Source organism: Mus pahari, chromosome 13, assembly GCF_900095145.1.
Source record: "Mus pahari chromosome 13, PAHARI_EIJ_v1.1, whole genome shotgun sequence".
NCBI lineage: Eukaryota > Metazoa > Chordata > Mammalia > Rodentia > Muridae > Mus > Mus pahari.
Genome location: NC_034602.1, coordinates 25,107,430 through 25,120,683, shown reverse-complemented (window position 1 = coordinate 25,120,683; position 13,254 = coordinate 25,107,430). Strand labels below are relative to the sequence as shown.

General features: G+C 48.0%; 1 protein-coding gene across 1 annotated transcript in view; it reads left to right on the top strand.

The window, feature by feature from the left end:
• The first annotated feature begins 4,852 nt into the window (after positions 1-4,852).
• The window catches only part of Tbc1d10a (TBC1 domain family member 10A), a 29,636-nt gene continuing 21,234 nt past the window's right edge, over positions 4,853-13,254 (top strand). Inside the window, exon 1 of the mRNA XM_021210562.1 lies at positions 4,853-5,124. Coding sequence (XP_021066221.1) covers positions 4,916-5,124 — 209 coding nt within the window. The 5' untranslated portion in view covers positions 4,853-4,915. The remainder of the gene's footprint in view (positions 5,125-13,254) is intronic.

Below are 13,254 nucleotides of genomic sequence, written 5' to 3'. Positions count from 1 at the left end.
AGTCACTTGGCTCCATTACACATTGTTAGGCCCACATTTAACATCGTTGATGTCATGCTAGTCTGTACCCCTGTGTGACTTGGCCCAGGAACTAGTGCAAAATTTGGTTTGTTGGTGTGCTTTTCTGGTTTAGGAGCCTGAAACAACAAGCTCACTGCTAGACACTAATTGGGTAGCACCAGAAATCCCCTGGAGGGATTTCCAGGAGGAGGGGGTACTGTTGTGTGGGAGGAGCATCAGGAAGTCTCGGAATCCCATGCCCAAGAGCTCCGTTTTGGTATTAGGGGCGTGGCATTATGTCAGGGCATATGCCTCTATAGACTGACTGGCAAACCCTACAGTGCCTCTGTGGCTGAGGCTTTGACATGAGACATGATCAGGAATGTGGTTGGGTAGAATGCAAGTGAATGGGCCCTTTGATCCACGCTCTGGAGCTAACAGTTCCCAGAATTCCTGAATGAATGCCTGTTCTGGCTCACATTCACTTGGAGGCTCATTGACCACAGAGCCTTGTGACCTTTGGTGGCCACAGACCAAGATTGTTTTCTAGCACTGTATGTCCTACAGTCTTGTAAGTTTAAAAAGTGCTTATCCAAATTTAAGTTTTAAAATGTTTGTAAAAATAAGTTTTATTAAAATAAGTATATTTTATATGTATTATATATAGATTGCTTTGGTCATATGCCCTCCATTATCCTCATCTTTTCCATTTCCTAGCAAATACTTTCCAACAAGTTTCCTCATGTTTTTGTCTGTGTGGTATGTGTCCCACTGTATCTAATTAGAGTTGTTTATTTGATCAAGGGTAACTAGTGGCTACACCACTAAAGAATATACCTTCCTCTACCCAGCATCTGTTACCTGCCTGTAGGTCCTCAGGGAGGGTGGTGCCTTATGACTGCCCCACCGTCACCCGCCATCCAGTTTCCTGCAGGCCTGGTGCTATGAATTTATGGGTACAACAGCCATTATCATGATGAGCTGCATTGACTACAAACAGTGCTGATAGATTGTTGCTTTCAGAGGACCCTAGTTCAGTTCCCAGCATCCATGTCAGGTGGGTCATAACATGTAATATACACAGGCATACATAGAAATGAGAAAAAAACTTTAGAAGTGTTCTGGAGTTTAAAGAAATTAGCATTGAGAAGTAGAGAGATGCTTGTGAGAATGCTTACCAAATAAGCATGTGAACTTGAATTAGGGTGCCTACACCATACAAACAGAATCACACCATATGTTACCTCAGCACTTGGGGGGCAGAGACACAAGGATCCCGGGAGCTGAATTGCTGAGTTCATTGAAAGACTATTTCAAAAAATAAGATGGAGTGTAATTGAGGGAGACCTTGCCATTATGTGGCTTTCCACACATACCCATGCACCTGTGTACACACATGCACCCTGACACACACCAAATGTGCCTTTCTTGTTCTCAAGTCTTAAGAAGCAAGTAACTGACATCTCTGTTCTTTCAATGACTTTGCACAAGGACACAGTAATTTAGGACAGCCATGAAACTGTGCCATGGTCTAAGCTGTTAACTCCACTATCCCTGTAGGCTATGCTGGGGAACAAGACAAACATGATCTTGAAAGTAATGAACACTATTACTGTGCCCACTGCTTACTAGGGATTACCAAGTATCAAGTGCTTACAGACACGTCACACTAAAATCTCAAAATAAGGTTTTGTTTTTTCTAGTATTTCATTTTACTGATGAGGAAATAGTCTAATAGAAGCCAGACCTGCTGGTTCCAACTCCTTGAATGTGATTAAGCAGGGCAATTGTTTGAACCCAGGAGTTGGAGGGCAGCCCAAGTAACAAGCCCTGGGTCAGAAAAAAAAAAAAAAAAAAAAAAAAGGCCTCAGGCCTCAGTGTTAATTTGCCTCGTGGTCATCAACTTCAGTCTCTTCTGTTTCTGAAAGGTAAGGTATGCCACCCTGAGATTTCTGGGTATCTATGTGGTGGTTAATTTACACTGTCAACTTGGACTGGATTTGGAGTTGTGCAGGAGACAAACTTCTGGGCAGTTCTGTGAGGTTTCCAGGAAGGTTGACCTGCAGAGGAAGACACATGAGTGACAGGTTGGGGAACCATTCCATGGGCTGAGGTGCAGGAAAAGGAGCTGGTAGCACATGCCTTGTATCTCGGGGGTTACATAGTGGATGGAGACTTCTCTAAAGACAGGAAAAGAACAAGGAGAACTACTAACTACCCCCTCAGTGACTGACTGGATCCTCAAACTATGACCCCAAATAAATGAGCCTCGCTCACTAATTGCTTTTGTCAGTTATTTTGCCACAACAACAAAAAAGTACAATCTGTATATTTGCCCTTAGAAGGCTGAGTGATAAGGTGTTTGGGAGATAGAACCTTAGGACCAAGATGACGAGGTCAGACTGGGATACTACACTATCCGCTGGTTCTGTCTGGTTTCTCTCTCCATCCCCAGGATAGGCACTCAGTGCCTCCTGGGATCTCTATTCAGCTACGGGAAGGAGCAATGTCTTCCCAGATAGTGCTTTAAGAGCAAAATGGCTCATGCCTGCTCCTATGTCTGCTATTGCCATTTGTATGGAAAAGCAGAAGCAATTGGAATGTAAACTGCAGGCCTTCAAGAATGTCAGGCTATGTGGCATCAAAGGAATGGCTGGTGAGTCATTCTGTGCTAAACCCCTTTCTTGGAGCTTGTTTCAGACTGTAGCCCGACTTTCCTGCTTAGTTATCTAGGGAGAGTCAAATGACCCTGGTAAACTATACAAAACTAGATGAATGAGGAACCACTCTAAGAATTGACAGACTTTAGGACTGAAAGTTGTATGCTGGGGTCGAGAGCATAGAAGTGTGTAATTGGCCATTTTTTTGTTTGTTTGTTTGTTTTCAAGACAGGGTTTCTCGGGCCGGGTGTGGTGGCGCACGCCTTTAATCCCAGCACTTGGGAGGCAGAGGCAGGTGGATTTCTGAGTTCGAGGCCAGCCTGGTCTACAGAGTGAGTTCCAGGACAGCCAGGGCTACACAGAGAAACCCTGTCTCGAAAAACCAAAAAAAAAAAAAAAAGACAGGGTTCTCTGTATAGACCAGGCTGGCCTCGAACTCAGAAATCCGCCTGCCTCTGCCTCCCGAGTGCTGGGATTAAAGGTGTGCGCCACCACACCTGGCTTTTTTTTTTTTTTTTTTTTTTAAGATTTATTATATTTAAGTACACTGTCTTCAGACACTCCAGAAGAGGGCGTCAGATGGTTGTGAGCCATCATGTGATTGCTGGGATTTGAATTCAGGACCTTCAGAAGAGCAGTCAGTGCTCTTAACCGCTGAGCCATCTCTCCAGTCCCAATTAGCCCAATTCTAATACAAGCATTTTGTGAGAACTGAGGCTCTAGGGCTGCCATAAATCTGGGATCTTACACAACTGACTTGACTTTATAGAACCTCGAGTTTACCTAACAGTAAAATTGGGCATGTATTACTAAGATTACAATTTCCATATAAGAAATGGCTCCTGAAAAATGTCTCTTTTGCACACACAATTCTTTTTAAAGGTTAACCAGAGTTATTAAAACACTCTGAAAGAAACTCCTATTCAGTAAAGGTTGTTTCCAATCCTCCCTCACTCTCTGGTAACCACTATTCTTTGTACCTATAGATTTGCTTCTAGATATTCCAATATCTATGATTAGCAATGATTTTGTGTGTTCAGTTTTTTCTTTGTTTAAGACAGGGTCTTGTCTTGCTTGTGATACAGGCTGGTCTTACCCTTTCTTTTTGCTTTCAAGATATATCTCTACATTGCATACTTACTAGTTCTTTATTCTTTTCGTGGCTGAATTATATTCCATTGTATGGACATACCACACTTATACACACTTCGGTGAAAGTCATTTGAATATTTTTCTTTTTTTTCTCTCTCTATTTGACCAGATAACATTATTTTCATTTTTCTTAGATAGAATTTTCTAGGAGGAGGATGCAATGTTTGCACAACTCTGTAAGGATGCTAAAGAGCCATGGTACTGTACTTTTTTTTTTTTTTTTTTTGAGATAGGCTTTTTATTTGTAGCCCAGTCAGTCCGGAACTTGTAAACTGTTTTAGCCTACAGAGTGCAGGCATCTGTTATCATGCCTAATTTATTTTTAATTTTTATTTATTTGTGCATGTGTAGGTGTGTCGGTGGGGTGATGGGATTCAAACCATTGGGGAGTCAGGCAGGGTAGCCCACATCTGTAATCCCAGCACTTGGGGAGACCAGGAGGGCCCTATAGGCTACATAGTGAAATCAAAGCCACTTTGGACACCCCATCTCAAAGAAAAACAATACAAATCAACCCTCACCAGAAAAGGTGTTGGGAAGAAAAAAATAGAGCTTAGGTCTGTATTACTCTTATAGGATCTCCCACGAGCTAATTTACATCCCCTTAAGCAGGGCAGCCAGGTGGTTCAGATCCCTAAGCCCACATGCGTCTCATCACTATTCTTGAAAATGAACTGGCGAAGCAGCGCCACCCACGACCCTGTTTCCCAAGGAGGCAGAGACCTTAGGACCTCTAGGGAAGCCCTAGACCTGCCAGAGAGCGGCGGCAGGTGACACACCAGCTCCGGGCCAACCCGGAAAAGCCAGACGAGCTAGTCCAGGTGAGTTTTTGTGATTGGCAGCCAGGGAAGGAGGGCCCTTCGTGACGGTTGTCCCGCCCCCCCCCCACGTCGGTCCACTTGGCGCCAGGCTGGAGGAGGGGCGGGGCCCGGGACCCTCGGCACCCATTGGGCGCGTGGTGGGAGCTCCCTGGGTATCCGCCCCCAGCTTTGTGGCAGCCAATGGGCACGGTGCGTGGGAGGGGCGTCGGCAGCGTCGGCGGAGGCCGGGAGGCTCAGGCGGCTGAGGTGGCCGCTGGCGCTCTGGCGGCGGGCGCGGCCGATATGGCGAAAAGCAGCAGAGAGAATGGGCCGCGCGCACCCGCAGCAGGCGGGAGTCTGTCTGGGACCCGGGAGAGCCTGGCCCAGGGCCCCGACGCCGCCACCGCCGACGAGCTGAGCTCGCTCGGCTCCGACTCGGAGGCCAACGGCTTCGCCGAGCGCCGCATCGACAAGTTCGGCTTCATCGTGGGTTCGCAGGGCGCCGAGGGCGCGTGAGTAGCTCTGGGGTCTGGACCGGGCGCGGGACCAGCACAGGCGTGGGCCTGACCCACCAACGTGTCTCCACTGTCCCATCGCCACAGACACGCCGCAAACGGCAGCCTACTTCCTACCTACGGACAGAAAGGCCGCCCCCTTCCTCCCGGACTCCCCCAAACCGACTGATCCGTACCCTTAAAGGAGGGTATCCCCGATGGAGGTTTCCCATCTCCAGCTCATAGTCTCGCCAGGTTACTCTGGCCTTAAAGCTTTGCCACCCCCTGACATGCGCACAGATGGCTGCCCCATACTTTGCCCACAGCTATTCTCCATCTCCCCCTACCCCACAGGATCCTTGTCTCACCACCTCATTATCGGCGCCCCAGGAAATCTTAGACTTCAGGACTCCGAGCTGGCCCCACCCCATTCCAGGTCGCACTAACCCTTACATCCAGACACAGAGATCTCAGAAGGATTGACACTGGCCAGCCCCCTCCCAGAGAGTCCCACCTTGTCACCCACAGTTTCTTTTCATCATGGAAAGGTCTCTCCTCATTACACACCCTCTGTCAAAAGGCAGCTTTGTCCATTGTCACAGGCAACAGGTGGGCAGACATTCCTTCTTCCCAGTAGTGACAGGGTGAAGGCACGTTGACTCTAGGACTCTCCGTCAGCTTCATCACACAGGAGCCAGGCAGTAGACGCTCAGGCAGCCGTGTGTATGTCCTTCCTTCCCAAATCCAGATCTGGAACTGGAGTAGGAGGGAGACAGCACCCCACCCTTGAGCTACCAGGCACCCAGCTTCCCATTAGAGAAAGCTGAGACAGGAGTAGCACCTTCCCTCCAGGCTGAGCATGTTGGGCTGCAGATTTGTACACAGCAGCAGAACCCCTAGAAGCCCACCCTCCCAGAGACTGTGGGTGAGATCTGGTGGTCTCAGGAAGATGGCCTCTAGATCCCGCTTACATTCCACTTGTCTTGTGATAGGAGACTAGCGCCGTACCCAGAACTGACAAGGCTCCCTGTCAAAGTGTACCTCCCAGTTTATAGAGCCCCACAGTCACCAGGGGAACCCTACTCCAGTATATATTCTCCCTCTCCTCTGACTGATTGTGACTGCCCAGGGTGTCCCCAGCTGTTCTTGGGACTTACAGAGGTGCTTGATTATCTTAAGAACCCACTCTCTGAAGCTGTCCCATATAAATATCACTTCCATCATATCACCCTCCCTCCCCAAGAGTCTCTTATTCACCAGGCCTCCTCCTCCTTAGAAGGAGAAAATTTCAAATCCAGGCCTCTGACCTAGATGGAGTTTCCTCCCACCCACTGGGTCTGTCTCTTCAAACCTTTCCCTTCTTGCTCACTTTACACTAAGCCTGGTCCAGTTCAGAACCAGGAGAAGCCCTCATTCTCACCCTTCACCCTGTATGAGCTTGTGGAAACCTAGAGAGAGGGTTTAGGCTGTGTTTCAGTTGGGGCGTGGTCATCAGGGATCAGGGGCCCGGGAAGGGTGAGGTCTTGAGGGGGTGGGAAAGGAATTCTTGGTTTTATCTGTGGGGTCTTGGACATAGCAGCTCAGCTTTGCTGGTAAATTCTAAAGCATGAGAACTCTTCTGTGGTTATTGGGTATTTACCCAGATTTCAGGGTGCAGGGCAATATGATAGAGTAGGAAGGGCCATATTTAGGGATCCTACTTGCTGGCTGTGTGACCTTGGGTAGATCTTGAGTCAAGGGAAAAAGTAGTGTGCGTATCCATTGCTGCTGAGGAAAGTGAAACTGGGTATATGGAAGCATCCCTCACCATGCCTGGCACAGGAATAGCCCAAGAAATCGTTTTCTTTCTCCTCCTAAGGGTCTGAGAAATGAAGAGAAAAATTAGGGCGTACCTCTGGTATTTGTGGGCAGAGACGCCCAATGGGAGCACCTCCCTTTGGCTCTCATCCTCAAATCTCAGCCTGCTGTTGATCTTCTCCACCTTCCAACAGCACACTTAGGATATGGCCCCACAGGTGCCCTCCATGTCTCTGATGTCTGTTAGGCCAAGTCTGAAGTGAGACCCTAGATCTGCTTCTGTCCCCCTGCCTCATTTCCTTCAGCTTGTCAGTTAGCAAAACCTCTGGTGTCAGAGAGCTTGGCTCTTCCTTGTTTAGTTTATACTGTGGTTTGAAAAAAGCCAAAAGTAAGTCCCTGCCCAAGGCCATCCGAGGGGAAGTTGTGGGAAGTTTCAGGGTGACCGCCCTGAACCTCGTCTCGTGGTTGAGGGCTAGGAATACATGTGCCATCCCAGAGAAGTGAAACATTAGCACAAATGGCCCGCAGAATCCGGACGGACTCTGTCTCCAGATTAAAGGTCCGCTTCAGACACTGTGGGCCAAAGGCTGTCCCAGCACAGGTCAGTTTTGGTGGTTGTCAAGGGCTGTGGGAATAGGAAAGAAAACAGAGACTTCCTCACTCTGGTGTCTGTTGCATACTGGCCTAAAGTATATCATAAAATTGTGGGCTGAGCTTAAGAGATTGACTAGTATAGCCTTTATATAGAAGATAAAACAGAGGCCAGAGAAGCAAAAACTTGCTTAAGATCACATAGCATATTACGTATATAAGATCACATAGCATAGAGCTAGAACTGGGATGCAGGATGTCAAAATCCCAAGTCAGAGCCATCCTTGGGCCCCTTCGCCCCCAGCAGGAAATCAGTTGGCAGACAGGTAAAATGAAGGTGACTAACAGGAATCTGCCTGCCATCACCTTCCCTTGCTTCCTCAGCACTTCATACACCCTCAGCAGTGTAGGAGGCTAACAGGAATGGCCAGAAGGGTAAGGCATGTTGTCATTAGTCCGATTAGCTTAGGGCTGGACCAGCCAGGCTTAATCCAAGTCAGAGACTGAAAGTGGACTTAGAGATGGCCACTGTCATACAGACCAGTGTGAAACAAGTGTTAGCCTTTCTTTCTCAGTCTGTTAGGGGAAAAGCTGGGGGTTGAGCTCAGAGTTCCCTATGCTCTTTCACCTTTTCATCTTGCCATTCAGCCTACTCAGTAGGGAACCTTTAGTGGGCCTGAAGTGTTCCCTGGCTGCTCTTGAGCACAGGCCAAAAGCAAGAAAGCAGCTAGCCCATGAATGGCCCTGTGGGTGGCACAGGCACGGACAGAAGCCCTGGCAGTATTAGTTCTGGGTTGGCCCACAACTTAGCTAGGTAGTGAAACCCCAAGAAGACCAGGTGTAGTAAGCAGGGAAGGGTAGGAGGGGAAGAACAACCCATCTGATGGTCTTTGTGCAGCTGCAAGTTGGTCCGGAGCAGAAACGGACCTAGGCTGAATCCCTGGTGGCTGGAGAGGTTAAGTCCCTACTAGCCTTCTGCTGCTTTTTCCATGTGACTCTCCACTAGCCTGAGGCTGGAACTGCCTTCCCACCCAGCCTCAGTCTGCTCCGTATGTAGGCCAGATGAGTCAGAAGTTATGCTCTTTGGGATCCTGTGGGCATTGGCTTCCTGTTAGGGGAGCAAATGATTTGAGCTGAGCTCAGGGAGAAACATCTGGAACAGCATGTTGTCTTCTTTAACCCCCCCCCCCCCCAGTTCCCTCTACTTCTAACCAATTGTGTCCGACCAGTGACTTTGAACGTCATAGAACTAGCTTAATTGGCATCCTTACAGATTGGTCTATGCCAGTTTTTGTTGAGGTGGGGCCAGGCCCCTCCTGGCAAGCCAGAGCCTGCCTGTTTGCTGCCGTGCCACCGCCGCCTTTTTTACTTCGTAAGTTCAGACTACCCACTTCTCTTGGGCTCTGACAGGTCCCAGGAGAGCACGGAGCTGGCAGTGAGAATCCCTGGGTAGCCTGTTTGGAAGAATATGGCTGTTTATGTGCGGTCCAGGTCTCTGACTCTAGACCATGAGCCCTCCCATTTGTTTCTTTCCATTTTCTTCTCTTGGCCTCTAAGGAAAATCCAGTTCGATGGCCCTGTTCTCAGACAAGATCTGACTTGGTAAAGGAGGAGCCAGCTCACCAGCTGCTGTCCTGGGAAGGTGCCTGTGTGTCCACTTGCTAGAAATCCTAGGCTGTGGGAAAGAGATAAGCGGTGGAGCCTGCTTGATGTTTTGTCTTCCCAGCATCTGGCCTGAAACATGACCTGGAGATGGGGGACAGCAGTACCTGGCTGAGGCTCAGTCACCCAGTCTGTTTCCCTCTCCTCCCTCAATCTTTGGAACCTGCCTGTCTGTATGACCTTGAACATGTTGCTTCATTTCTGGACCCCAGAGTCTCACCCATAAAGGTTTTACTGACCTTTGGGGCTTGCTGTGAGGTTTAAATGAGCTGATGTGTAGAAAGAGCCTGGAACAGAGCGGGTGTTCAGTGGATATTCTTCCCCTCATAAAGACTGGAGTAGTTAGAGAAGTGATGTACTTCCTATCTCAGGTTACAGTGAGGCCCTGCCCTGTGGGCAAGAGAGAACTATAATTCAGATGAACCTCACTCTCCCTGAAGAGGTGCCAGTCTCTATTCTGAACCCAAGCACCTAAAGACCTCAGAAAAGTGTGCCCCAAATTTATCCTGAAGCAGCTGGGCCAGGTAGATTTTCCCTTCTGAGAAGGACTCTAGGGGAGAAAATTGACCTGGCCGCCCCACTGGCAAACCAGCAGTCCGGGTTAGAAGCTCCTTTACCCAGGGTTTTAGAGCAGCTGTCAAAACTTGGGTTTCTCTTTCATCTTTCCTTTCTCCACTTTTCCTACCCTGACTCTACCCTACTCTGTTCCCTGTCTGGCTCTTTAGAGGCTGGCACAGATTGGCTCTTTACTTCTGCTTAGGTGGTGAGGTAGTCAGCCGACGCAGCAGCCTGGGGAGCCAGCCAAAGACTTTGTTTTGCTAGCTTAGATACTTATGCAGTGAGATTACTCCCCAGACCCCCTTTTGAGTATCTGCTCTGCCAGATGCTGTGATCGGGACGAGCTGAACAAGACCTCTCTGTCTTGTTGCCCTCAAGGAGTTCAGACTGGTTGGAAGACAGAACCACAAACAAATCTTTGCAATGTTGAGTGATAAAGGCTGTAATTGAGGTGTGCAGCTGCTCTTAGAGTCAACAAGAGGAAGGAGCAGCTTTGCCTACAGGAGCCTATGAAGAAGTGCCATTTGATCCCAGCACTCAGAAGTGGCAAGCAAGGTCTTTTCATTGAACAGAAAAGGACTTAATGTGCAACATTCCACTAAAAAAGCCAGCTGTTAGAGAAGTCTAATGTGCTGAGAGCAGAGGTGGCAGGCAGGATGGAAGCAAGGCTAGGCTGGGAAAAGAGGCTAGACAGAGAGCCTTGAATGCCAGCCTGAGACCTCCTGTGTTTTAGAGGAGTTAGTTGTTGAAGATGGTAGAAAGAGGACTTAGATCACAGGTGATGAGAGTGTCATGAGAATCCAAGATGGGCCAAAAGAGCTCTGGTGGGACTCTGAAGAAATCTATAGTCAATGGGAGGCAGAGCCTGACAAATCATTAGAGCTTGAACATGACTAGCCCCGTGAGTGAGAGGTGCAAAGGCCTCTTATAGGGCCTCTCCTAGAGTCCTTACAGTGGGCTGCTGCTGACTTAGCTATGTCATATCCCCAAGGTGCACAGCTTGGCTGGAATGCCCAGGGCACATGAAGGGGCTCTTTGTGTCTTTCTAGCAGGAGAGAGAGTTGGCTGACCTGCCTGGGGAGGCAGGATGGTGAGTAACACTGAGCTTTGTGGTTGCTGCCTGGTAAGAAAAGCTGCAAGGAGAGTCAGGCTCTCTCCAAGAGGCTGGGAGTGAGCCTGAGGACAGAGGAGCCCCACCTTAGGAAGCTACAGCAGCTGGACAGGGGATTTGGGGCTTTTACAGTAGTGTGAACTGATCAAGGGGGGCAGATGACAACCAAGGCCAGTTTTAGTTAATGGATTTCTTCTACCTGGTTTCTTGGCTGGGACCAGTGAGTCCTGGACCTATGAGAAACAAGCTCTAGGGGCATACCAAGTTTTAAGAGATTAGAGATTCTGGCTGGAAACATGGATTTAGGCTCCCATATGGAGAAAGTACTCTTAACTAAGTACAGGGGTGTGAGGGTGCTGGTACCAGCTTCCCAGTTGACTCCTGTGGTTCATGGCTTAAGCAAGTCTCTTCATTTGGTTACAGGACTACTTCCCAGCACTTACTATGTGTGTAGCCCTGGGTCAGCGTCTGTATAGAAAGCAGTCTTTCTTTCAAATGACTTACAGTCTAACAGGGAAGTCATACATTAGACAAGTAGTTACAGGTGCAGCTGTGTACAAAGGATTGTGAGGCTCAAACAAGATAACTGGATTAAGAACACAGTACAAACAAAGGCTTCTGAGCAGGAATCAAGAGACCCAAGTCCTAGGCCTCCCTGAGTTAAGTATCTGTGTGACCTTGAGAAGGCTGCTTGGCCTCAGTTTCCCTGCAGAGAAACTAGAGCTCATCCATCTCAAACATTCTGAGAAATGACCTTGGAAAACTGTTTTGGTAGGTAGCCCAGCACACGGGCTTATTGTGGCACATTCTGCAGAAGCCAGCGCTTCTAGCATATTTTGTCCCTCTTGATTAAGATGCCCCTTGGTGCACAGGACCAGTGGTCTTCATGTATGTGGAAATGTGATGGGATTGAGGGATGTTTTATCTCTTTCTTTTTTCTATCAGATTTGTCTTTCTTTATTTTTTAAAAGCTTTTAGTTTTTGAGATTATAATAGAATTATATTATTTTCTCTTTTCTCCCTTCAAACCATCACACATACCCCACCCAACCCTTGTTCAAATTTTTGTCATCCGTGTGTGTGTTTGTGTGTGTGTGTGTGTGTTCTTAAATATATAAATAATCTGCTGTCAGTATAGTGTTACTTATATGTATGTTTTCTGGGCTCACCATTTGGCATTGGATAACTAATAGGTGAGCTTCTGCCTGGGAAAGACTATTGCACTCTTCAGCATTTCTTAGTTGTCTTTGGTTCTTTGTGTAGGGATGGGTCCCTGTGTGCTTTCCTTTGTCCTCATTAGCATTTCTCAGTGTCAGCGCCATCCTTGTTCAGGTCATGTTTGACAGCATGTTGGTGATACTTCCTGGGTATTTATTTATTTTTTGAGACAGTGTCTCGCTGTGTTTCCAATGCTGACCTGGAACCCCTATGTAGACCAGAATGACTCTGAGCTCAGGGAGTTCTGCCTGACTCTGTCTCCTGAGTGCTGGGACCAAAGGCCTGTATCACTACACTGGCCTGTATCGTTTTAGTCTCTGGTAGCAGTTACAGAAGTAATGGGAAGTTGATGGACTAAGAGTTATTTGGCTTTGTGTACAGACAGGGAAACTGACTGAGAAATGGATGGAACTAGGCCTGCTATCTGGGGGTCCCGATTTTCCGCCCTACTAAAGCTGACACCTTGTGGCCTCTCTTCCCCCTTCCTGTCAATCTTAGCACTTCAGCCCAGCCTCAAATCAAATGTTTACTTTTCCTAATAGGTCTTCTGTGTTGTTTTGGTAGCTGAGTTGTCACAAGGAAGAGTGAAGCTCTTATCTCATGTGCGCACACACACATTCATATTCTCTCTCTCTCTCTCTCTCTCTCTCTCTCTCTCTCTCTCTCTCTCTCTCTCTTGTACATGTACCCTGAGATGAGACAGGTACAGCTAAGTGTGAGGGATTTAGAGAGGTAACCTAAGTTCTGGAAGGCCTTGCTCCTCCTCCGTGCATCTGGGTCCTGGGCACTGTATGTACAGAGCAATCTTCCTACTCTGTTCTCTGGAAAATGCTATTTTTTTTTTCTCTTTCCTCCCTGTCTTGACTTATATGGAAGGGCAACCTGGATGTGAGTCTGGGAGAGCCCAAGTTTAAGACATCAGCAAACTTAGCTTCCAGTCTTCCTTCTGACACTTTGGAGGCATGTAGCTACTCTGAGCCCTTCAACGGGACATTGATGGCATTGGAGATGGAAGTGTAAGGAGGAAGACATCTGAAAATCATCCAGTACATTATGTCATTGAGGAAGGGCTCTGTTTCCTTGGTGCACCATGGTGACTTTCATAATTTCACACATTTGTTTTTAAAATCTATTTTTGGCCAGGCGTGGTGGTGCACACCTTTAATCCCAGCACTCGGGAGGCAGAGGCAGGCGGATTTCTGAGTTCGAGG